This window comes from Haliotis asinina, chromosome 6, assembly GCF_037392515.1.
Source record: "Haliotis asinina isolate JCU_RB_2024 chromosome 6, JCU_Hal_asi_v2, whole genome shotgun sequence".
NCBI classification, from domain to species: domain Eukaryota; kingdom Metazoa; phylum Mollusca; class Gastropoda; order Lepetellida; family Haliotidae; genus Haliotis; species Haliotis asinina.
Genome location: NC_090285.1, coordinates 50782054 through 50808577, shown reverse-complemented (window position 1 = coordinate 50808577; position 26524 = coordinate 50782054). Strand labels below are relative to the sequence as shown.

Genomic DNA, 26524 nt, shown 5'->3' with positions numbered 1-26524 from the left:
TCATCAAAAAAGATCCATGAAATATAGAAACAGACCTTGAGGCAAAACATCACCTTGCCTGAAGCCATGTGCCCAGTCTTCCAAAGCTTGGATAACTCAATAACCTGAAGTACTCTAGGTAATGCAAATTTTCAACATTTGCAAACTCATATCACATTGGGTGACTATATTCCTATGAGAGCAAACAGACTGTTACAGCACATTCTTCTGACCAGTCTGTGCTCAAAAACAGAAATAAACTATGAGCAATGGACTTACTTTCTTACTTGTTAAACTCAAGAGAATCAAGATACCGCAAATCAGCCTTTCCAAACTTTCCCTTTTATAATTTTCGGCTTTCTGTCACCAAGCCCAGAACACAAATAATAACAACAGGAAACTTGTTTGGCTTGGGGGATCAGAAATAAATCTGTATTTGTAAATTTGTAATTTCCCCATATTAGCAATGGCTTGGGGATCAGAAATAAATCTGTATTTGTAACTTTGTAATTTCCCAATAATAAGCATTGCTACCGCTTGAAACAATGGTTGTTCACATCAAAAGAATTTCAAATGTGGTTGCTTTTCCCTAGTACAAACCTTGTTTCGACTGGTCACTTCTAACCCAGCCGATCTCATCAAAATCACCCCTTTTTACCCTGAAGTCTCAAAACCTCTCTCCACAGTCAATTTGACAATGTTTGGACCTACATGCCACGGAACTGTCTGTTCGCGTTCAGATTCAATACTGAAATTTGGTTCACTGCTCCAATATCTGACTCAAACATACCAAACTTAGGAAGCCTAAATCTCACAACAAAGATTACCTACAGCTCCCTCGAACAGAGGGTTTGGGATTACAAAGTTCACCTAAAGCTCCCTTGAACAGAGGTTTTGGGAATACAAAGTTCCCCTAATGCAATAGGACTTTTCAGGCATTGATGGAGAGAGGTACTGAATTATGGTAAATAATGTGACTGGGGTGAAGTTGAATCACCAGCTGTCACTTGTTGTCATTTCAGCTTATCCATCTAAAATGATTTTTAAAAAGAATCTGGGATTATTTTCTTCTACACATCATACAGTAACATCACCCAGACCTTTACAGCAGTACCACCCAGACCTGTACAGTAATACCAGCCAGACTTGTACAGTAATAATATCACCCAGACCTGTACAGTAATATCACCCAGACCTGTACAGCAGTACCACCCAGACTTGTACAGTAATATCACCCAGACCTGCACAGTAATATCACCCACACCTGTACAGAAATATCACCCAGACCTGTACAGTAATATCACCCAGACCTGTACAGTAATATCACCCTGACCTGTACAGCAATATCACCCACACCTGAACAGCAATATCACCCACACCTGAACAGCAATATCACCCACACCTGTACAGTAATATCACCCAGACCTGTACAGTAATATCATCCAGGCCTGTACCACAATATCACCCAGACCTGTACAGCAATATCACCCAGACCTGTACAGTAATATCACCCAGCCAGACCTGTACAGTAATATCACCCAGACCTGTACAGTAATATCAACCAGACCTGTACAGCAGTACCACCCAGACTTGTACAGTAATATCATCCAGGCCTGTACAGCAGTACCACCCAGACTTGTACAGTAATATCATCCAGGCCTGTAACCACAATATCACCCAGACCTGTACAATAATATCACCCAGACCTGTACAGCAATATCACCCAGACCTGTACAGTAATATCACCCAGACCTGTACAGTAATATCACCCAGCCAGACCTGTACAGTAATATCACCCAGACCTGTACAGTAATATCACCCAGACCTGTACAGCAATATCACCAAGACCTGTACAGCAATATCACCCAGACCTGTACAGCAGTACCACCCAGACCTGAACAGCAATATCACCTAGACCTGTACAGTAATATCACCCAGACCTGTACAGTAATATCATCCAGGCCTGTACCACAGTATCACCCAGACCTGTACAGTAATATCACCCAGACCTGTACAGCAGTGCCACCCAGACTTGTACAGTAATATCATCTAGGCCTGTACCGCAATATCACCCAGACCTGTACAGTAATATCACCCAGACCTACACAGTAATATCACCCAGACCTGTACAGTAATATCACAGAGACCTGTACAGCAATATCATCCAGACCTGTACAGCAATATCATCCAGACCTGTACAGTAATATCACCCAGCCAGACCTGTACAGTAATATCACCCAGACCTGTACAGCAAAATCACCCAGACTTGTACTGCAATATCACCCAGCCAGACCTGTACAGTAATATCACCCAGACCTGTTCAGTAACATCACTCAGACCTGTACAGCAATATCACCCAGACCTGTACAGTAATATCACCCAGACCTGAACAGCAATATTACCCAGACCTGTACAGTAATATCACCCAGACCTGTACAGTAATATCACCCAGACCTGTACAGCAATATCACCCAGCCAGACCTGTACAGTAATATCACCCAGACCTGTCCAGCAATATCACCCAGACTTGTACTGCAATATCACCCAGACCTGTACAGTAATATCACCCTGACCTGCTCAGTAACATCACCCAGACTTGTACAGTAATATCACCCAGACCTGAACAGCAATATCACCCAGCCAGACCTGCACAGTAATATCACCCAGACTTGTACAGTAATATCACCCAGACCTGTACAGTAATATCATCCAGACCTGAACAGCAATATCACCCAGACCTGTACAGTAATATCATCCAGACCTGTACAGTAACATCACCCAGACTTGTACTGCAATATCACCCAGACCTGTACAGTAATATCACCCAGACCTGCTCAGTAACATAACCCAGACTTGTACAGTAATATCACCCAGACCTGAACAGCAATATCACCCAGACCTGTACAGTAATATCACCCAGACCTGTACAGTAATATCACCTACGCCTGAACAGCAATATCACCCAGATCTCTCAAGCAAGATCATCCAGACCTGTACAGCAATATCACCCAGACCTGTACAGCAATATCACCCAGACCTCTTAAGCAAGATCATCCAGACCTGTACAGTGATATCACCCAGACTTGTACTGCAATATCACCCAGACCTGTACAGTAATATCACCAAGACCTGCTCAGTAACATAACCCAGACTTGTACAGTAATATCACCCAGACCTGAACAGCAATATCACCCAGACTTGTACAGTAATATCACCCAGACCTGTACAGTAATATCACCTACGCCTGAACAGCAATATCACCCAGACCTCTCAAGCAAGATCATCCATACCTGTACAGCAATATCACCCAGACCTGTACAGCAATATCACCCAGACCTCTTAAGCAAGATCATCCAGACCTGTACAGTAATATCACCCAGACCTGTACAGTGATATCACCCAGACTGGTATGGCAATATCACCCAGATACTTCACGGCTATAGTTGTACTATGCATCTACAACTATTCCAGACAGCATTGGCCATGCTTGAAGAAAGGGAAGCTACTTCCACATAGAGGCCATCCACAAAGTGTACCGATACAGAAAGTCTACACCCAGCCCTTGGGTTTCACCTTAACAAGTTTCTCAATTATCACTCCTACCTCCCTTCTTTGTACAATGGGTGTTACAAATATGCCGGGACCTTACAATGAGTCCAAGTATGTCGTAAGTCTAAACAGTGCCTTTACATACACGTAATAACAAATAAGTACAAATTCTGGTACTCTTTTGGGTTAAGCCCAATCCAGGATTTGCGCTCACACTTTCAGAGGAAGGCATCTAATCATCAGTACCTAGTCATCCAGTGATGCTTCCACAAATATGTACTTTATTAATGTCCTCTGTCTACACCTCAGACATAGACACAACTCACATGTACAAAGGCTGTAAATCCACAATTTAAGAAAGAGGACAAATATACAAATGTTCTATTTGTGATGACTCTTTCTTATGAAAGAAGAAATTGGAGTACTAAGACACAGATCTTGTTACCCAGATACATCCCTTCTTTTCTGCCCCATGTACACCCATGTACAAACTGCTGCAAACTGGTACATACTGGCACAAACAAGCACAAAGTGGCACTTACTGTTCTCTAATGAAGGTTCAACAGTAATGAAGTAAACACAAAATCCAACAGTAAACTATGAGTTTATTGTTCATAGCCATATTCTATACCACACAAGCTGGTAGCATTCTGCCAAGCCATTTCTCACTGCAAAACAAGGAAGTCAGACGTAGACACACACGCAAAGCTGCAGATTTTATGCAGATATCATATTCATCATACAGACACACTTCCGAAACATGGATCAACTCAATAAAGTTAAATGGATCCAATCACAGAATCCATTCTTCCTGCAAGAACAGCCTAACAGACCAAACAAACATTCAGTGATAAGTCATCACAATTATGAAATGACTGTGACAAAAGAATACTACTAAAAGATTAGAGTTTTCTTTATATTAAATGTTGTTAGAATCTGAAATATCAGAAAAACTGGTTAGTTGTTTTTGAAATGTCTGAAAAAGACTGTACATGACAGCCGAAGACCAGAAGGTGATCCCATGTTAATGGTATTACTCTATAGAAGTGTGCTGTTAGTAGTACAAGAGTCATGGCTACAAGCTGTGTCTAGTATTAGAGGTGGAAGTGTCTAGGGAAATAGATCTCTCAGGAAAACTGACTAGCAGTGCAATAGCGTTCATACATTTTCAATGTAACATTACATCATAAAACTAATAAAATTATTTTCATTATTTCTATTAAATCAAATTTTATTTCAAATCAAAGTTTAATGTGAACTGATTCACATAAAATAACATTCAGGTTAAGTTTTTCAGCATTTCTTTTTTTTTCCTTTACTTGGCAGTTTTTGTAGAACACTGGATATTTGTTAACGTCAAATCTTTCCACTCAAGATTCCAAACATACATTCTAAAAATACTGATATCCGTTAATGCACTGCTAAAAGTCCTGTACAAAAATATCCTTCAAAACAAACCTCCATGATGAAGTAGGTTTTTGGTTTGTGTTTGTTATGAACAAAGTTTCCACACCCCTGTGTAACAAAACATGTCAGTAAAACAATTTAACAACTCAAAATGTCAATGTCAAAACCATGCTCATAAAAATGATATTATTCAAGGAAAATCAAAGAGACAGGGATATGAAAACAAAAATATATTGAAAAAACCTGGCACAACAGATTAGACTCCAAACCGGCCCAAATGAACACAATTTTCTTGAACATTCATCAAAAAGATGTCTAAAAGAAGTCTAAAATATCATCCCAATCAATGTTCTAAGTATGCAAAGCAGTTAATTACTACTAGACAGAGTAGTACACTGTTCTTCACAAAACAGGTGTACCGATAATGAATATTTGGGGGATATTTTTATGAAACTGCAGTCATAATTACAGAAAAATGACCCCAGAACATGTAATGTTCAGTGATGTTCTTATTCAGTATAGGCATGTAGAAAATTCACTCGATAACTAAGCATCTAACAGCAATATGTGTTAAAGTAATGTCTCAAACTTGATATCTTATCGGATGGAACAAAATCAGAACTGCACACAATTTCTTTTTCAATATTCTAACTGTTTGTCAGTTTGTTTATCAATATTTCACCTACTTACAATGCTACCATGGCAAAAAATGTATTCAAATACTGACAAACACAAACTTTGACTTTGTAATTTTGCATACAGGTTTTGATAATATTTCTCTTCCTTTTGAGACAAAAACAGATTTGTGGCTGACTATATATACTAGCAAAAGAAAGACTCATTTTATAGCCATTTTCAGCAATATTCCAGCAATATCACAGCAGGAGACACCAGAAAGGGGCTTCACATATTGTACCCACCTGGGGAATCCAACCAACCCAAGTCGTCAGCATGACGAGCAAACTATATAACCACTAGGCTATCCAACCACCCCCAACAAAACCTCTGATCTTCGCCATATATACATCGATTAGTATCAACAACTACATGAATTTCTCGCCCCTTGGCCCAAGCCTACAACTAAACATTTGGAGCCCAGTGCAGGAAACACACCCCACAACCAGTAGCAATGTAGCATCACAGTAGCATACTTACTTAAATTCATCTGAATCTGTGGACAGCTCCTGCTCTATCTGGAGAAACACATGCACCTGTAACCATGGACACACACTATCAGTCAAGGCTGTCAGTGTTATTATCAGACAGAGAAACAATCACATCTGAAATGTCCCATTGGATCCCTTCTTACTTCCTTGGGAAAACATGCAAAATATTCCAATCAGGGCCTAGATTTTCGAAGCCCTCTTAGCGCTAAGAGAGGTGAAAAGTAATGTTAATGAATGGCACTTAGGGCTGTATTAGATCTATGAGAGTTGAAAAGTAATGTTAATGAATGGCGCTTAGGACTGTCTTAGTGCTAAGATAGTTGAAAAGTAATGTTAATGAATGGCACTCAGAACTGTCTTAGTGCTAAGAGAGTTTAAAAAATCTAGGTCCAGGGCTGCAACAAATACACAATGTGGCAAACGTGATATTGGATAACGAGGATGAATAATTATGCACAAGTACAATATTGTAGTTAAGTGACTGATGCACAATACAGAATGCCCAAGTTGACAGTGTTAATTTGTCACAGCAATAACCAGTGACCTCATGAAGCTCAAATTTGGTGTATAATAGCTCTAGTTGACGGTACCATGTGTGGCCAGCAAACTGACATGACTTGTGCTACTGCAAAGCTAGTACATATTCTATTCTAGCATATCTCTTCATGAAAAAACACATAAGGGCTCAAATAAAACCTGCTTCTTTAAAATGTCATAAATATTTGTTAATATTCGGTTCTGTTGAACATAAATAAGGAATTGAATTCATGAATGGCTATGGTGAGTGAGTTTAGTTTTATGCCACACTCAGCAATATTCCAGCTATATGGCGGCCATCTGTAAATAATCGTGTCTGGACCAGACAATTCAGTGATCAACAGCATGAGCATCGATGTGCGCAACTGGGAACCGATGACATGTGTCAACCAAGTCAGCGAGCCTGACCACCTGATCCCATTAGTCGCATCTTAGGACAAGCACCGTCGCCTTTTATGGCAAACATGGGTTGCTGAAGGCCAATTCTACCCCGGGACCTTCACGGGTCCAAACATGGTTGGGGGTGGTGCGGTAGTTTAGTGGTTAAGCATTCACTTGTCATGCTGAAGGGCCGGATTCAACTTCAAACATGGGTACAATGTGGGAAATCCACTACTGGTCTCCCTCTGCCATGATATTGCTGAAATATTGCTAAACATGGTGTAAAAATAAACTCTCTCAAACATGGTTGTTCAGAGAGATGCAGCCTACTGGGATGAGTGGCTTTTGTTTATTTCAATCAACAAAAAGGTGCATGCAAAGAAAACCTTGGTAAAATTTCAACAGAAAGTTGAACATGGGACATTTTCAAAGCTTGAACCCAAATGAAATTTTGTTTGGAATGAGCTAGGCGGCAAGCAGCTATTTCACTCACCGATCTGCTCACATTAAATCAAGCATAAAGCAACATGACATCCAGTGCGACACTTCCTACCATTTCTGTGATGATTGTCGGCCAGAGAGACGTCAGATGCTGGTGTGACATCCTGAGGATGAGGACCCGAAAACACAGGAAGACCTGGGTCATCACAGTCGGCACCTGGGTCAGTCGCAGACTCTCTGCTAGACGTTCTGGGAAACAAGAGTAGAGAGTTGACAGTTTTAGAAGGAACTGGTAGGAGTAAACACTGCTCCTTCTATCACTACATTTCTGTTGTCTACTGTGGTGATGCCCCCTCATTCTATTGATGTGATTAGCATCGCCCTCAACATCTCCAACAATCCATCAGTGTCTGTCAACTAACCTCACTAAACATCTTGCCTAATTTTCACCCCTTCGCCATTCTTCATCAGCCCCAGCCCCGTCCCCAGCCCTCTCCTTGTTCCCATCCACGTCCCCAGCCCAGTCCCGCCCCTAGTCCCCAGCCCCTTCCCGACCAGCCCAATCCCATCCCCAACCCTCTCCCCATCCCAATCCTGTCCTTATCCCGTCCACAGCCCTGTTCCGCCCCGTCCCCAGCCCCTCCCATCCACGCCCCATCCTGTCCCATTCACTACTCACCCTGAATGTCAGGCATGTTTCTCTGGTACTGGTCGGCATCGCTACAGAAGATGGCAAACGACAATCGCTTCAACATCTGAGCTCTCTGCTCATACTCCTGTTCCTTGCTGCTAAACAGGTTCAGAGATCCACTTTGGGTCATCGCCACACGTCCTGCAGTACCATTACAAAATAATTAAAAAAATAAACAAGTACAGCACAGCACAAGTATAGCATGCATACCTAGAATCGAAGTCAGAACAAACCATAGTCTATACTCCTGTTCATATATTTGCAGCACATTTCCTACTGACCCATGAGATCTTTGAACGTGGTTTTGTCATGTGTCATGAGGTTGTCGATGACAGTCCTCCAGAAGCCAATACACTTGACATCCATCTGGAAGAAACTAAGATCCAGCAGGAGCTCCAAAGCTTCCTTCCTCCAGGCCTTGCGGGTGTACTGGTACCCACTGATGTTGGCCAGGATCTGCGAACATGCTCGGAAGCTTGGTAGGTTGTGGCAGCTGCAAATAAAGGGATCTTTTACTTGTGTGTACAGAAGTTTGGTTTTTATTTGTTGTTTACCACTACACTCGGCAATATACTAGCAATATGATGGTGGTCTGTAAGGAAGTTAGTCTGGACCAGACAACCCAGTGATGAACATCATGATCATGAAATATGAATATAGCTAGGAAACAATGACATATATCAACCAAGTCAACAAGCCTGACAATCCAATCACTTAGTTGCCGTTAAAAAGAAGCATGGTTTGCTAAAGATCTGAAGAGCTTCATGTGTCCGGTACAGACATAAATTGGGTCTAAAGTGGCTCTGAAAGTATTTCAGTTATCCTATCTAGGAGGTCGCAAACTGGTTGTTAGTATTTCCCATTTACGACTCCTATAAGTGATTGAGTAAAAAAAGTTTATCCCATCAACAATAATGCAGTCATACCACAATGTCAAGGCCACGAGGAGGCCAACTTTAAGGAGTTAAAGAAAGTCACCAACTGTGGGGACCAGTAGTTGTTGGGAAACAATTCAACATTACAGATTATTTAACAGCACTGTCTTAGACAGTGGGGTCACCTTGATCCCTAAGTCCATACGGGAATCAATGCAGATTTTAATGGTAACTACAATACTGTTACTATCACTTTCATCTGGCATGTTATATAATCCACATGAGGTTTTAAGGCTGCGTAAACATGGCAATTTCCTGAGACATTATGCAAGACAGTCGAAATGTTCTAAAATCCAATCTGTATTACCTGTGGTTGCGGAGGTAAGGGAACACGTTCGTGAGAGTCGTCATGAGGAAGGGGGCCACTTTGTCCTTCTCGTCACTGCCGTACACCACATCCAGCAGAGCTGCAGTCAGCTGGAGTAGATCATGATCTCTTAGTTTAGAACACAAACAGTAACCTTAAAACATATGGATTTAGGAAACATAAAGATTAATACTGCTACAATGGAAAGGTGATGTGACTGTTATCCATAGGGCTTAAAAGTGGGCTAAATCTTAGTATCTCATCAACAGTGTGAGGACACTCTTTCTAGGTGTAGTTGAAGCTTCTGTTAGTCACGGGCAAAATCTTCTCATCCCCAAATTTTCAGATTTACAATATTTCCCAGATGAGCACAACTGGGGAATTTACTTGCTTCCTCACCTCGGCCAAGATGGAGAGAGCCTGCACGCTGTACTTGGCATCTCGGTCCTGGTTCAGCTGGCTCTCCATGACTTTCCGCTCCGCTACAATCGTCTCCACATCTACCACAGAACCACGACAATCATCATAACTCAAGGGTATTAACTCTCCCTTCTCACACCCATCACTATCCTGTCACATCCACGACTGTGTCACACCCATCACTCTCTCCTGCCAAACCCATCACTATCCTGTCACGTCCACTACTGTGTCACACCCATCACTCTCTCCTGCCACACCCATCACTCTCCTGGCACACCCATCACTCTCCTCTGTCCCACCCAATCACTCTCTCCTGCCAAACCCATCACTATCCTGTCAAATCCACTACTGTGTCACATCCATCACTCACCCCTGTCACACTCACCACTCCCCGGTCACATCCACTACTGTGTCACAACCATCACTCTCCCCTGTCACACCCATCACTCTCCCTTGTCAGACCCATCACTCCTGTGGCACATCCACTGTGTCACAACCATCACTCTCCCCTGTCACACCCATCACTCTCCCCTGTCACACCCATCACTCTCCCGCACATCAACTACTGTGTCACACCCATCACTCTCCCCTGTCACACCCATCACTCTCTTCTGTCACACCCACCACTCTCCTATCATACCTACCACTCTCCTCTGTTACATCCCCGTCCTCAGTCTCTGTAATGTCTGCCTGAGGTCCTGGCTTCACAGCCAGATTCCGCCTCAACCATGTTGTCTGCTCCAGTGATGACCCCGCAATTGTTCCCACGGCTTCCAGAACCTTTTGTGTGATCTCCTAGAATTACAATCATCATACAGGTCTTTCACTAAACCAAGAAAGGCATCCAGTCAGGCAGAAAGACACAAACATTTGTAACAAGCATGAATATGGCTTCAGCTTAGTGTTCACTACAGGTACATTCCTAAATCCTAAAACCAAAACAGTGGTTGATATTGTAATCAAATTACAAATAGAAACAATGACCCAACAGCAACACTATAAAGTGAGTAGATTTTCAGACCCCATCAGGCACACATTTACATGAACCACTTAGATGAAACCCAGATACAAATAGAGTGGACAAAAGATTCGGGTGAAATCTTGGATTCAAACCCAAACAAAAGGATTGTAGAAGATTGGGGTATTTTAGGCCACTGCTCTAACCAGTAACGAACTAGTAACTACTGTGGTACTGGCAAACAAGGACAAGTTGGACCTGCACAGAGAATGTGTTTACGAGAAGTTGGCCATGCACAGCAACGAGCAAACCCATTGTTTGTTGAAGGGAAAGCAGATGTACGCTAGTGCATGAGCAGTGCATGACAATGAAATTGATTTCGCCTATAGCTGCACATGCCATGCTCATAAGACTCTCACATGGTCGGTGTTTCAAGCCGGTTATATGATAACATTGGGCCCCTTCACTTCACTCCCCAGTGGATGGCACTCATATATGCAAATGGGGTCGATTGTCAGGTCTGTACTCAACTTATCCTTGTTTGCTAGTAAGTGTTGGCAACAAGCAATGTGTAGTGGATATGGACATTGGTGATTTATCCCATGTACCTGCAGATCCTTCTGGTTCTTCTTCTCCTCCATCGTTGGGGTCTTCTGTACAAACTCATTCAAAATCCTGCAACAAACAGACGTCAATAGCATCACAAGCACAGTATAAATGCATGCAGCAACTACATAAATAAATGACTGTTTAGAGAAAATATTCTCTACATCTCTACTAATTCAACAAATGTCTATAAAGAGCACACAAAAACGCCAAGTGAATGTTTAAGCTATTTGTCATCACACAAGATGTCCAGAGAGTGAAAAATTACAGCATGTGTACTCAACAATATACACACGTAAGAAATCCAAACATTGTTAGATGAAAAAGATCTTTGGCATTATAGTAATTTAAGGCAATGAATGATCAATTTTCCAAATCAAATCTGTGACAACGATGACCTACTCAAGCAGAAGAAACTGCCCTGGAGGAACTAGGTTCAGTTGTAGCCCCTCCCTGAACAGCCCCAGTAGGGAAGGCCAGGAGTCCAGCAGCTGTGTTGGACCAGTTTGCTGGATGTAGGCATAGAAGAACTGCAGCATGTTCACCTCCAGGGGGACCACCTTCTGCAACACACATACACAACACACTGACAGGTTACAGGAGGAGCCAGGTGAAGAGCCAGGTATATATAGTCTTAAACAACCCATGCTTGTGACTAAATGGACTGGGTGGTAAGGCTTCCATGTCATTGCATCCTAATTGTGTAGATCAATGCTCATGCTGTTGATCACTGGACTGTCTGGTCCAGACATGACTGTGTGGTGTTAAACAATAAACAAAGAAATAAAACATTAGAAGTGGCCTAAATATCAGGACACTGAGCTGGCAGACATCCTCACCAACCCATCTAGCAGAACCATACAATTATTCACAAAAGATCAAACAAGAAAGAAGCACATATTTCTCTAACATCTAACTGAAAATGTTATTTATTTTATAAGGTCTAATCTATAAAAACATAGTAACCTAACAACAAAGTATGAAAGTCCACGCTTGTAAGCTATGTGTGTGACTCACCTTGCCCTGTCCCAGTTCGGCAGGAGGCGGCTGTTTGAGTACCTGCTTCACAGTCTGGATGAGTGTGTCCGTGGGGAGCACTTTGATAGCAGCAACAAGCTCTACCAGCAACAACTGGTCTTCACATGGCTGGGGGATCACCTGCAATACAGAAAGATATGTTCAAGAATTAGTGCCACATGTGAATGAGTGAGAGAATGTGGCTTTATGGCACTTTCAGCAACATTCCAACAATATCATCAGTGAAGGTGCGAGTTTGAAGTGATCTTCACAAACCCATGTTTGTCATAAGAGGTGACTAGTTGGATCGGGTGGTCAGAAGCGCTGACTTGGTTGACACGTGATCGGATCCCAGTTGTTCAGATTGGTGCTCATGCTGTTGATCACTGGATTATCTTGTCCAAACTTGATTATTTAGAGAACACTGCCACATAGCTTGAATACTGCTGGGTGCAGCATAAAACTAAACTCACTCACTGACTCCAGCTATATCACAGCAGGAGACACCTGAAATGAGCTTCACACATTGTACCCATGTGGGGAATTGAAACCAAGTCTTCACTATCCCACCAACTACTGTCACATGTAAATAATTGTAAGAATAACTGTAAGAATACACTATCTGTAATGATACCAACGTTTCATGTATTCATGATGCAAAACGAATGTTTAATTCTCACCCTCTTTGCAATGCCAGTAGTCTTCTTCCTCCTGTCATTCCAGGCCACAGCAAATGCACCTAGGAGGTTTGTGCCATGGGGGACAGAGATGGGGCTGAGAAACTCAAGCACCTGCTGCCGTATCACCTGTAATAGAACAGCAGCATTAAGGCATCATCAATAGTAAATCTATTGGAACAGAACACATGAGGCCATATATTCTGCCATTAGTCCTAAGCTGGGGCCTTGTACCATTAATTTAGTGCTAAAACTCAATGATTACAGTCTACAAAACCAGTCACTAACCTAATCTAGAAGGCCCCAACTCCATATACATGATTTGCCATCTGTTGACTCACATTTGGAGACCCAACACCCCACCCACATGACATTTAAGCCACTGACACTGTGTGAGACCCAGCACTCCAAACACATGACATTCTTTTAAGATCTAATCCTCTAACCAGCATGACACACCAGCCCCACACTCACCTTGGGGGAACCGAGAGCCAGGAAGCCCTCCTTGGTAAGGAGCTTGGCTTCTGGCACCTTGACGGTGTTGATGGCCCTCCACAGTGTGGACATGCAGGCCATGATGCGGGGGAGGATGCTCAGCAGGGACCTCCGTGCCTCCAGCACCGGGTTGCTGGGAGAGTCATCTCGCTGCGGACTCGTCTCCTTGACATGCAAGGAACTCACATAATTACAAGGTTAAAACAACTTTAACTCAGTTTACAATGTCTGAAATAACCTATTCATAGAAATAAAGCATTACTTGGAATATTTTATAACTTAGTCAATGCAACAAGTTGTCCATTACACATGTTCAGCAATGTGATCTTGAGGTATATAATAATGTTGTCAGCTTGCATAAAAACAATACATACACAAGCAATATATTCACTTGCATTTTCTGCCAGTTGTTGATGTCATTGATTCTTTTCTTGACATATATATTTAAGGTTGGTTCGTTGGTTCACTTTTTACACTATGCTCAACCATATTTCAACTGTGTGACGGCAATCTGTAGAAAGTACTGACATCATGAGCATAAATCCATGCAGTTGAAATACGATACCAAAGAAGTCAGCCAGTTTGACCATTTGATCCCGTTAGTCACCTTTCATGACAAACATGGGTTGCTAAAGACCAATCCTAACCTGGATCCATGACTGTTGTATGAGATGACTAACAGAATCAGATGTCAGGTTGATGGTTGATGTCATCGTATCCCAACTGCGTAGTTTGATGCACATGATCTCAATCACTGGATTGTCATGTCCAGACTCAATTATTTACTGATAAGCTGGAGCGTCGCTTCAGTACAGTTAGAGCACCTTATCCCCCCACACCAAGACACACTGACAGGTATTCCTGCAATGCCTACCCTGCTGCTGTTGATGGGGTTGAAAACGTGGATGAGGTTGGTGAGTATATGTCCAGCACTGGCCGTCTCGGTGCTGATGAGGCTAGCTGTGGGAGCAGGCTGGCCGATGGACATTGGGGAAACATTGTCCAGCAGACAGTAGTGACACAGTGTGGTCAGTCCCTCCAACATAGTCACTGTGTGGTCAGGAGGGGCCAGTTGAAGTAAGGTCGAGCTACAGCAAGAGCAAAATCGTAAGTCAATGAAAATGCACCAAAATACATGTAGTCTGGTCCAGTTACTACTTGACCAAGTCCTACAGGTGCTACAGATGTGGCCAGCCTAAGGTGATGTATTGTCAGTGTTTGTGTATACTTGCAGAAAAGGATAGGGCTATACTGGCTTGTGACCAGTATAAGACCTGGCTGTAGCACTTGCACAGACTTACTTCCATAGTACTGAGTCACAATCAGCTATGTTCTCACCATAGAATGGAACTCGGTTCCGCAAAGCAATCGTAGCACTACAGTTGTCATAAGTCTATGTTAAAGCACCAGGGTTATGATTAACTTAGAGCTAGGTGTGCAGCGTAGAAAGGGGTTCATTTCTGATTATAGTATGACAGTTTTCACAAGTCTGTTTTAAACCATCAGAGTTTCAATCCACAAAGAGTTTGCAGAGCGGAATGGGCCACTGAACCAATCAGAGATAACAGTGGCAGCTAAGATGAAACTCATTCATGACACAGTTTTCTCAGATATGTTTTAATGGTGTTACATGTATTTCAATTACCATTTTAGTAACTATTCTTGTGTGAATTCAAAGCTGTCCTCAGTCCCGCCTCCATCTACATGACAGACATGGGTCCCTAGGTTGTCGGCACACTGACAACGTTCATAGGAACATCGCCAGCACTGAGTGCGCAAGGATGATGTCATCACAGGACAGCCAATAACACAACGGGAAGGAGATTTGCAGTGAAACTAATTTTGTATTATCATCAACATACTGACATGGCCAATTATATTATCTTCATGATCTTAAAATCCATGCACATGCTCCAGCAATGCAAGGCAAGGCAAGAATCATATCAAACTACACATCTTAATGTGTCAGGTAAATCACTGTGAGAATCTGTATCATGGCAGTCTGCACCATGACAGTCTGCACCATGAAATCCACAAGCACGAACTCTTTATTTCAAATGTTAATATTACTTGGATCATGAAAATTTTAGCGTACTATGCAGAATAGAATTTTACTCTGGATTGTTACAGAAATCGTTCCAGGTAATGTAACCATAGCTGAAATCACTACTGTCCAATTACCATGTTTATCAAAGAACCTTGTCATGACTGGGACTGGACTCCACAAAGCCATATTTATCTCCAAAAGAGCTATTCCAATAATTTACCAACAAAGATGTGTGTCAATATGTATTTAGGATTATCTCACCTTTTTTTACTGTTAACCACATATTCCCCAGCAATGACTTCAAGGTTCCGACAGAGTTGAGACACAATACACAGGACCACTCTGGACAACGCCTTCCCCATATATGGAAGTGCTGATGTTACCATGGCAACCCAGTGTCGATGCATATGGCACATGTGATGCTGTTTAAGTGTGCTTAGAACACCAGACAAAAACATAGTCTGTTGCACGATAGGTGAAGATGCTAAGTAATGGACCTTCAAGAGTGACGTCTGAAAGTTCACTCTAGTTCGGTCCCAGTCAGATACTGCATTCTGATTGGTTGCTTCAGGGTCGGAATAAGTTCCATAAATCTGTTCTTCCAGCATGATCATTACGAGAATCAGGTTGAGCAATTTAATCTGGAATGTTTCGTTAGCACATGGGTCAAGTGCTTCTTCGTTGAACGCTATGATTGCTTCAGTGATTTTCGTCTTGTTTTCTGGATTCTTTTTTCGGTTGTTGTACACACTTGCTAGCAGACAATGGAGCAAAGCCTTCTGAAGCTTGCACTTGGTCAGCAAGTCTCCAATGTAGGAACGGAAACTCTTTCCACTATCTCTCATAATACTGACAAGTTCGGACATCAACAATGTTAAAATCTCTGTCGCCATAATATGCACCTCTTTGTTGCCTAACAATTCTTCCGATGACGGTTTACTGATCATAAGGTTTGGATAATAACTCCTCACATAATACAGACACAGAGAGATCACTATCTCAATAAACATGTTGCTGCGATAACCAGATAGCACTTCAGGAGGTAGCTCCCCAAAGAAGTTTTTCCCAAACACTGACTTCCTGTGTCGAGCAAGTAAAGTCTGTATCTTAGCCATGTGAGGAGCTCTTATGGCACTGATACTGGTGGTGGACATAGCCGTTACCACAAGTCGCGGACACATTGTCAACATGGCTTTGATTGTGGAGAGGGCATACAATGCCCTCTTGTAGTCATATTTCTGTGTATAGAGCAGAATATGCATGTGGAGCGTGTGTATGTCTGTGGATCGTTCATCCTCATCTTCCTGAACTGGTCGGAGATCATTTTCACTGCTGGAAAGGGAATCTATCTCAAGACCTCTTTTGCCGATGGCATTCAGCAAGTCATGGTCCCCTAAAATACTACCATCTTTGGAAGTTAAGCTTATAGTACGTTCAGCTTCACGCTTCAAGAACCCATCTGACTGAGCTGTGGAAACAGCCTTAAGGATGATTTCTTCAAGCATCTCCCTCACAAAGTCCTCATTTGTCACCTCCTCTACAAAGGCTTCATCATCTGTTGATTCAGCGGTCAGGTCTTCTGCAGCATCGAAAAATATTCCTTCCTTCTTACATGTCTCCTTGTCCAACCTCCGAGCAGACGTCAGATTGGGCATGGAAGCTGAGTGGGGCATCTCAAACCCATCAAATATCAGCTTGTCAAGGGAGTTCTGAGAACCAAACGGATTAATCCTCAAGTTGAGATCATCAGGGTTGACTCTGTCAAATGCGTTGTCAACCTCTACGTTCTTGCTTCTAGCTGTTGTGGCAGACCCTTTTTCACTCATCACAGTGAGGGCAACAGATTTCAAATCTTCGGTAGTCTTCTGTGAGAATCTGTTCCCTTCTTGGCTCACATGGAAGATAACATTGCCGCCTTCACTGCTTATGGCATAGACTTTTGCATTAATGTCATCTTCATCACCGGATTCTGACAGCTGAACTTTCTTCGGTTTGTGAACATTAACATGCTGAATTGAGATCCTGAAACAAAAGACAGACTTCACAAACTGGAACAGTCTCAGGTTAAATCAGCATTTCAATTCGTCCATATTTCAATAATAGTGCTTGTTTCAGTTCATGAAGTTCATTTCTTTGGGACATAAACCAAAGATAGTCTTATCTCCTGAATGTTTTTGCATATTTTTGTTTGTTTAGCAAATGAATTGTTGGGGAATCTAAGTAGAACAGGTATAACACAGTGTACAGACAAGTCTCAAACTGGATTTTACATACTGCCTACACACATGTTCAACAAATTCATGCCTTGAAGAAATAAAATTTGTGCTATCCATACACCCAATCCAGTACCACTTAGTAATGGGGAAGACCAACTGCAGCTCTTCCTATCTGCTACAATGGCAGCAATGCACAGGTTACACCATATAGGTGTGATAGACTGGTTACGTATCACGGGCTAAACCTTACAAGCTTAACTATACAGGCTGCACTATACCGGCTGCACTGTACCAGCTGCATTATACTGGCTGCACTATACTGGTTGCACTGACCTGGCTGTGTCTGGGTGCAGCAACATGAGCAGCAGCGGCTGCAGCACCCTGTTGATGTCACCACGCTGCACCACGTGAGTGAGCCATGTTGCTGCCAATGTCTTCGTAGCATTCGACTCTTCCTTCAAGTAGTCAAGCACCACAAACATAGATCTGCAACATAACACACAAACTTTAAAGTCCACTCCCATGTACATCACTAATAGAAGCAAGTCAATTGATTTCATGGTCAATCATTCTATATTTACATTTATGATGATTATTAATTCCATAAGAATTGTAAATAAAAATGACAAGCGAGCACTTTAAGTGTTGGAGAAAAACACATCTCCGAGGATTTGCTAAACAATGTAAAACTAGAGGGGGAGGGAAATTAGCCAACCGTGATGGTTTTACACTATCTACCAAAACCAAGGAGAAGTGTCTCATATATAGTAAGTGTAACATATTTACCATCAATGATGGAAAATTACAATGTAGATGATCATTAAATGAAGATACAATGCCTGAAGTGCAAGTAAATCAATTCAATAACAGTAACTATGAATAGATAATTCAACCCCACTTCCTTCGTCGGCCTGGTGGCCGTGTGGTAGAGCATCTGCCTACAAATATGAAGAGTTGCAGTTCCAATCTTGCTTGGGAAAACATTAGCACTTTGAACTTAATCTTGAAGAATGTTTTTCAATTGATTTCAAACACTCAAATATCATTTAAATGTTGATGTTCATATAGAGTTAGGAAAAGATAACTACAAAAAGTAATACCAGGGAAGAGGTCTTACTAACGGAAAGTAAAACCAGGGAAAAGGTCTGACTAACGGAAAGTAAAACCTGGGAAGAGGTCTTACTAACAAAACAAAAACCTCAAATGCAGTTATTATGGGACACCAAGAGATGACCAAATATGTAATGAGAAGCACACTTTATATCTACTTGATTACCTGTCAAATGTCCGAACTGGATGTCCAGGGTTGTGGTCAATCTTTAGGTCCCGGGTGAGATGCCAGAGGACTGTGAACTTCTTCAATGCCTCAATACGCTCAATCTGGACAAACATCCCACAAACCATGAAAACAAATGACAAATAATACAGATAATATGAGTCAAAACAGTAAAAACATCTACATTTTCTTCATCTTCTCAATTCAGAGGATTAAAGGAACTCTCAAGGACTTTTAAAAAGAATTTGGATGGAAACTGTCTCATCTTGCCAGACACCATAGTGACTCAGTATATCATTTGCATATCTGCCTTCGATAAAGGGCCTTGAGAATACCTCACTGTGTGGATTGTTGCGATGTACACATGGTCTCATTGTTACTAAACCATATTTTCTCTCACAAAAAATCACCATTAAAAGTATTGAAGGAAAGAATCACCTCAGCTTTGACAGAATCTCAAATACTCAAAAAGCTAAAGAGATCATGATAATATGATAACAATGATCATTTAACTTTTGAGAAGAACATGATGAGTGAGGGTTTATTTTACTCCCCCAAAACACAAAATAAGGTTCCATATTGAAAAAAAAAAGCAACTCCTTCATTTACCTCTAACAAATATCCCAGAATCAAAAACTCCAGTCATGTGTTACACTCAATATTAATTTCCAAGCACAAAGTAAGTGTGATGCCCACTGACCTCATTGTCGGAGACAAGTGCTGTTCCGATCACATCTTCGCAGACCCAACTGTTTGGGGTCACTTGGTGCAGTTGATGAAACAGTTCCACACACTGTAGATGGTGCATGCTAAACTTGGAGCTCAAGAAGGACCACAGTTCACGAGCAACCGTCTACAAAACAAAACATCAGCATTTAGATATAGGCATGAGAGAAGGACTGGTTGGGTAAGCAGTACCTCAGGGGTTTACCTAGGTCCCCTGGACTAGTTCCAAATTTCATGAATCACCATCTCGTTTTCATGCTGCTCTGAGTATTTGTGGGTAATTCCTGGGTCTTTCCTATATCCTTTAATGTTTATCAACATTTTGATGCACCTCGCACAACAGTAGTGTAGCCAGGTTACAAAAACATCTGTACTCCTCCTCTGTCAGTGTTGTTTACAGCACTGATGCTGGTTCTTTTCACAGCCTCAAGCATGAAGTTTTTCCCAGAATGGGATTTCAATATAACACAGAAAATCAACCACTGACATTTAGTTCATAATTAACAATTTCATGCAAGAGACAAACTGAACATAAACCATTCATTTCAAACATCGATTCATATGAAAACAGGATGTAATATTCTGTATCTGAAGATACAGTACATACGATACAATGTGTACAATAAACACAAACCTACCTGGTAGAACACCATATTATCATTGATGTACTGTAGGTGCCTTGGCAGAAGCGACGGTAGAATCACCACAGACACTGTCCCTCGCTCACTGGTGGACATCCGCTGACGAGTCTCCTGTCCCTTGTTCTCTGTCACTGACTGAACCGACTGGGTGAGAGTAATGAGCTCCAGGATGGTTGCTATGGCAGCACTCTGTATCTCAAAGCAGTCCACAAAGCAAGCACATGTTATCAGGTCCTGTAGCCATTCCGGAAGAGTACTGCTGTCCTCTGAAATATGTAAATTAAAATTGCAAAGGAAAGGGACGGTTCCACAAAAACATTAAGTTTATAAACTTTTCAGATATAAAAAGAGACCAGGTGGCATTGTGCAAGGCAATCTCAGCACCAACCTGAACTGTGAATGAACTCCCATATCTTACATGTTACCATAGGGTTAGGACAGTCATAGCACTATGATTTTTCTGTACAATATGGCTCTGGAGTGAGTGACAGTCTAAGCCAGTCTAAATAAACTTAGTCTCAGTATAATTCATTACGCTCCTACACTGAGTCTAACAAACCCTAGCAGGTCACGTCAGCTAAACTTTGGACAACCTATGACCGTCCAATGAAATGCGAGACACCGACCAGATTTAACAAGTCACACAACAGCTACTGAGTAGGGTTCGGGTGGTACGTACAAAATTCTACTGTTGCTGAGACGGATCTCTCAAAAAACAAAAATAAGCATAATACACTGATATTTGACCTGCAGTGAATACACGTTGGGGTTTCTGCTGACATGGTTAGAATTAGATAATATGATATCCTTGAATATTGCCGAAATGCTATTTTAGCGACTGTTTAGTCACTATTGTGGCATGCTCCATGTGCATCAACCAGAAGCGATCTTATGTAAAATAGCATTCACAATCGTTCCAGTACAAACCTTTTCAAGGGAAAACTTCAGATGGTATGTGCGAATATCGTCTTTCACAGTTAGGTCAGCTGTATTCTGACTGGTCAATCTCAAAGGTTACATGACATAACCTCCAGTTATCCAGTTAGAGTTTGATAGAGTGTAAGGAGTGTGATGAATAATACTGAGACTAAGTTTACTTAGAAGTTAGGTGTGAGTGAGCATATTTTTATGTTGCAACATTCTAGCAGTATAACAATTACACCAGACACCAAAAATAGGCTTCACACACTGTACCCATCTAGGGAATTAAACAGGGGTCATTGGCGAGATGAGCAAATGCTTTAAACTACTACGCCACCCCACCACCTCCATGACTAAGGAGTGAGTGAGTGAGTTAATATTTAACATCACGTCGGCAATATTGCAGTCATATTGTGACGCCATGACTAAGGAAGAATAAGTGGTATGCAGTTGCAACCACATTCTCACATTTTGCCTTTCACCATGTGTCTGTCTGTCCATATCTATTTTCAACACCACTTTGTGAATAAATTTTTCATGAAATTCACTGAATAATAAATAGCAATTTTCATTACTGACAGTTTATAAAAAGAAATGATGTCAACCCTACCTGTGTGACAAGTCTGGTCCATGACCTTTTGATAGTCCGTACAGAACATTGGGAAGCTTGAGAAGTCCACCAACAGTCGACACGCCTGACCAAACGCCTCAAAACTCTTCTCCATCAGCCCCTCCGCAGACACCTTCAACCCAGACACATCAGTATAGGGGCGATCATCTCCACTACAAGTAGAGTTTCCATCCAGCACTGAGTCCTTGTCACTGGACCGCACAAGCTCCGGGGACAAAGTGATGATGTCTATACATTTTGAAGACACGGCCGAGCTCTTCAGCACACGCATGCTGGTGTACACGTGGAAGAAGTCCTGGAAACTGTGAACGCAAGCTTGCATCAAGGTCACAGGGTTCGCTACACTTCCTTGTCGCCTCAGCTCGGGCATCATGGGTTTGGACTGGCCTTGGCTTTTTGTTTCGTTTCCATCTTGTTTTGAGTCTGACTTGTTTAAAGTCCCATCGGTTTCAGCATCAGATTTTGTTTTGGAACAAGTTTGATCTACTGGGGTCTTCAGTGGACTGTTAGCACCATCTACATCACTGAGGGCACTGAAATAACTCTCATCATCCTTCTCGTCTTCCAATTTATTTACTTTCTCTTCTTTTACACTTTCATCATCATTCTTTACATTTTTCATACCTTCTTTCTCACCTGACACTTTACTGACATTTTTGCTGTTTTCATTTCTTTCCTTCTCTTCAAGCCTCTTCTTAACAGCAAGGTCAATTTCCTCTCTTGTGACCTCTGACCCGACCATGACATCATCATCACCTTCGGCAGTTTCCATACCTGTTGTCATGGAGGGCTGAACCTTCTCCAGAATCTTTGTACAGAGTTTGAGGGTGGCGGTTACCTCGGCCTCGGTGATGTGATTCACATGGCCAGTTACAGAGGCGATGATGTGATGCAGCAGCTCTGGGAGGTACTCGGTTTGCGTCTCCAGGTACATCTCCTGATCAAATAAATTTCATCGAAATTATCTCCATTCATGATTATGCAGACTGCGAAATACCACTTGTGTGATAGTGTTTTCACAAATGATATTTTTTTCATTCATCTATGCCATGTAAAAAGCAGATTATTTATCGTTATGAATTAGTGAGTGAGTTCTATGCCACACACAATAATATGAGCATTGATCTACATAACTTGGATATGATGACATTTCTCAACCAAGTCAGAGAACCTATTATGATTATTGTATGGTTTAACCTAAAATCTCGACTGATGTTTCCAACTGATTGACAAAATGGCAGCAAGACCAAAGGAATATTTCTCTCACATTGTTATCATGGTTTTCTCTCCTGTTTCCATGACAACAAAGTGGCAGCATAGTAATATTCCCTTAAATTGGTAGATAAGAGGACCTATGTAAACAATCAGAGTTGGTCACTTACATGACTTCAGTTCCCACGATGACAACAGCCATCATAGTAAAGAAACTTCTATCACAAATATCAAGGTACCAATGTTTTTTGGCCACTACACAGCCGCAATGATGATCCATTAACATAAAATTTGGCAACTTAAACTAATCGTCCAACTTACATATCAGACATACTGAGGGATGTTTCTCTTGAAAAGTATAGATAGTTTATCAAATCAGTTGCTGGAGACACACAGAATCCCCATGGAAATGGCCAGACTTACCAGAGAGACAATATCTAGGAGAAACTCCACAATGCTGCACAGTTCCAGTAGAGATGGAGTGTCATTTGCCTCATGACTAGACGACACACTGGCTCGCTGGGCAGTCCTTGTGGTATCACATGCACTTGTAAACAACCGTGACACAAAGTCCCATATGAAGTACGGCTCAAACGATCCGAACAGCAAGTTAGCAGTTTTGATCATTTCACTGCTGAGTTGATCGTCTTTGTCTGTGCTTTCTTTGCTGCTCTTACCATTCTTCCGGGGTCTTGAAGTATCACCCTGAGCGCCAGCTTCTGTAACACCTTTACACTCACGGAGTAAACAGCGGAACACTGACAACAAAACACTTTCTAGGATGACTGGGCCAATCTCTGGTTTGTCCAACAAGCTGATGAGTATTCTGAATGGCTTCAACACAGAAGTCCTTGTTCCTGTGTGGTAATCAAACCCATTTGTGTTATTCAGCTTTCCCTTCAGAGCCTTCACTAACAGGTCTTTAGAGTACTGGTGAAAGTATCCCAGATCCATTTCACTGGATGTAGAAGTGCTGTCCGACCGATGTAGTCGGTTGGTCTCTGCTACTGTCACAGAGGTGCCCGTTGTGGTAGTCCCTAACAGCCAGCCGTAGAGTCGGCGATTGAGTGACATGTCACGACGGAGGACAACATTGATGGCTGACTTGACAATCTTACTCATGTCTTCCTTGGTGAGCTGTGCATTGTGCATGGGAAACGCTAGAAGCAAGAAGTCCAGAAGGATACGCTGCACCAGAACACTAGTGTCCTGCAGGGAGCCACAAATTGCCTTCACCTGAAAGCAGAGAGGATGACATCAGTGTTAGAATCAATAACTTTCTACACCAATTTAAAAAATAATTCAGTCTTCAGCAACCACAACAATCGGATCCACCCATCTATCCACCACCAGCTTTACTCTGACTACCAACAATCAGATCTACCCATCTACCCACCACCATCTACTTACTATCAGGTCTACCCATCTACCCACCTTCAAGTGTACCTATCTACCCATCATCAGGTCTACCCATCTATCTACCATCAGGTATGCCCATCTACCCACCTTCAAGTGTACCCATCTACCCATCATTAGGTCTACCCATCTATCTACCATCAGGTATGCCAATCTACCCATCATCAAGTGTACCCATCTACCCATCATCAGGTCTACCCATCTATCTACCATCAGGTCTATCCATCTACCCACCATCAAGTGTACCCATCTACCCATCATCAGGTCTACCTATCTATCTACCATCAGGTCTACCCACCTACCCACCTTCAAGTATACCCATCTACCCATCATCAGGTCTACCCATCTACCCACCTTCATGTATACCCATCTACCCATCATCAGGTCTGCCCACCATCTGGTCATCACATCTACCCATTATCTGGTCTACCCATCTACCTATTATCAGGTCTATCCAGCTACCCACCATCACATCATCAGATGTACCCATCATGAGGTCTACCCACCATCAAGTCTATCTCCAACCCCATCATGTCCAGTTGGTCCTCCATGGTCTGCTTCTTGTTGTAGTGGGACACCAGAAATGTGATGGCCGGAAGTCTAACACTGGGGCAGGACAGGACGCACTCCCACAGACAGGTGTAGAAGAAGCTGGGTACTGCTGCATCACGGAAGTCCTCCAGCAGTACATTAGTCCTGAACACATGACACCGCTTCATAAACACTACACAAGCACGTATCATAGTGATCACTATTTTACTTCTCTACCAAATTATTACTTGCCACACCCAATGCCATCTTTGAAGTTGTTCAAATCATCATGTTATTTGGGGTTACAAAAACTGCACCTCTCTTGTAGAAATGGAGGGTGATCACCAAATATGAAAACAAGTTCAAATGTGTGCAAGGTATTGGTTGAACAAAATTTAGAACAGATGATTGCAGTCATCCTCCCATTTAGACAAAGACAACATTTCTATATTTTAAATCATTTTGACAATTCTACGTTAAAATTGGTAAATTGCTGTTTAAAGAATTAAACTACAAAGGACTTTAAAAACAAACCAAAACATAATGTTTAAGCCTCTGGCTGAAGAAACTTTTTTAAGTTCCAAATTCAATTTAGCTGGTTGCTCTAAAAACTTGTAGAGGTTGCAGATTCTTTGAATAGAGTCCTCCTTGGGGTACTTATAAGCATTTAAATGTTCTTTAAATTCTCGCGACAGTTGTAACTATATTTTTTCAATAAAATATATACAAAACAAAAAACATCGTTTTTGTCTTGTGAGACCACCCCTACAGGGCCCCTGGCCCCGTGACAGCCAAGAGCAGGTAACTCTTCAGACTATAGCCTCCAGCAAAACACTTCCGTTCTGTAAGCAATACAGACAGAATGTGGGGAGGTGGGGTGGCCTTACCCCAAGGAGGACTCTATTCAAAGAATCTGCAACCTCTACAGGTTTGTTCGATTCTTTTTCATAGAGATCCTCCTTGGGGTACTTATAAGCATAAGACAGACTCCAAAAGACTGATCTTAGGGAGAGGCATTCTGTCTGCTCATAAACCTGACATAAGATGATAACCTTTATTACGTTTAACTGAAAGTAACAAGGAATCAAACTTACCTGGTCACGTGACCTTCTATGCCTTGCGGCGGGGGTGCGGACCAGGGCCAGGCTATTACACGGTCTAACCCTACATTTCTATGAGAAAGTCGTAGGGTGCTTATAAAAAATGCCCCCCCACCTTTTTTTTTCAAAAAACAGGAGTCGAGACAGGCGACCGATATATCAGGGTCCATTCTCGTGCACTGGCCAAGGTGCTAGGGAAGGCCTGAAACAGTCTAGACCGGTAAAGCAAAAAATACCACCA

At 42.0% G+C, this 26524-nt stretch overlaps 1 protein-coding gene across 2 annotated transcripts in view; it reads right to left on the bottom strand.

Moving 5' to 3' along the window:
* Positions 1-26524, bottom strand: part of LOC137286389 (protein dopey-1-like) — a 60749-nt gene that overhangs the window by 13323 nt on the left and 20902 nt on the right. The window contains exons 4-25 of one of the 2 annotated variants that reach the window (XM_067818227.1): positions 25159-25348; positions 23660-24472; positions 22004-22961; positions 20470-20738; positions 19806-19958; positions 19106-19209; positions 18163-18315; positions 15875-17635; positions 14441-14654; positions 13546-13731; positions 13075-13200; positions 12395-12535; positions 11780-11940; positions 11380-11446; positions 10458-10608; positions 9793-9893; positions 9394-9503; positions 8433-8644; positions 8140-8292; positions 7573-7709; positions 6091-6146; positions 4987-5043 (exon numbers count right to left, since the gene is read on the bottom strand). In XM_067818227.1, coding sequence (XP_067674328.1) covers positions 4987-5043; positions 6091-6146; positions 7573-7709; positions 8140-8292; positions 8433-8644; positions 9394-9503; positions 9793-9893; positions 10458-10608; positions 11380-11446; positions 11780-11940; positions 12395-12535; positions 13075-13200; positions 13546-13731; positions 14441-14654; positions 15875-17635; positions 18163-18315; positions 19106-19209; positions 19806-19958; positions 20470-20738; positions 22004-22961; positions 23660-24472; positions 25159-25348 — 6273 coding nt within the window. The remainder of the gene's footprint in view (positions 1-4986; positions 5044-6090; positions 6147-7572; positions 7710-8139; positions 8293-8432; positions 8645-9393; positions 9504-9792; positions 9894-10457; positions 10609-11379; positions 11447-11779; positions 11941-12394; positions 12536-13074; positions 13201-13545; positions 13732-14440; positions 14655-15874; positions 17636-18162; positions 18316-19105; positions 19210-19805; positions 19959-20469; positions 20739-22003; positions 22962-23659; positions 24473-25158; positions 25349-26524) is intronic. The other variant, XM_067818228.1, reaches the window with a different exon arrangement.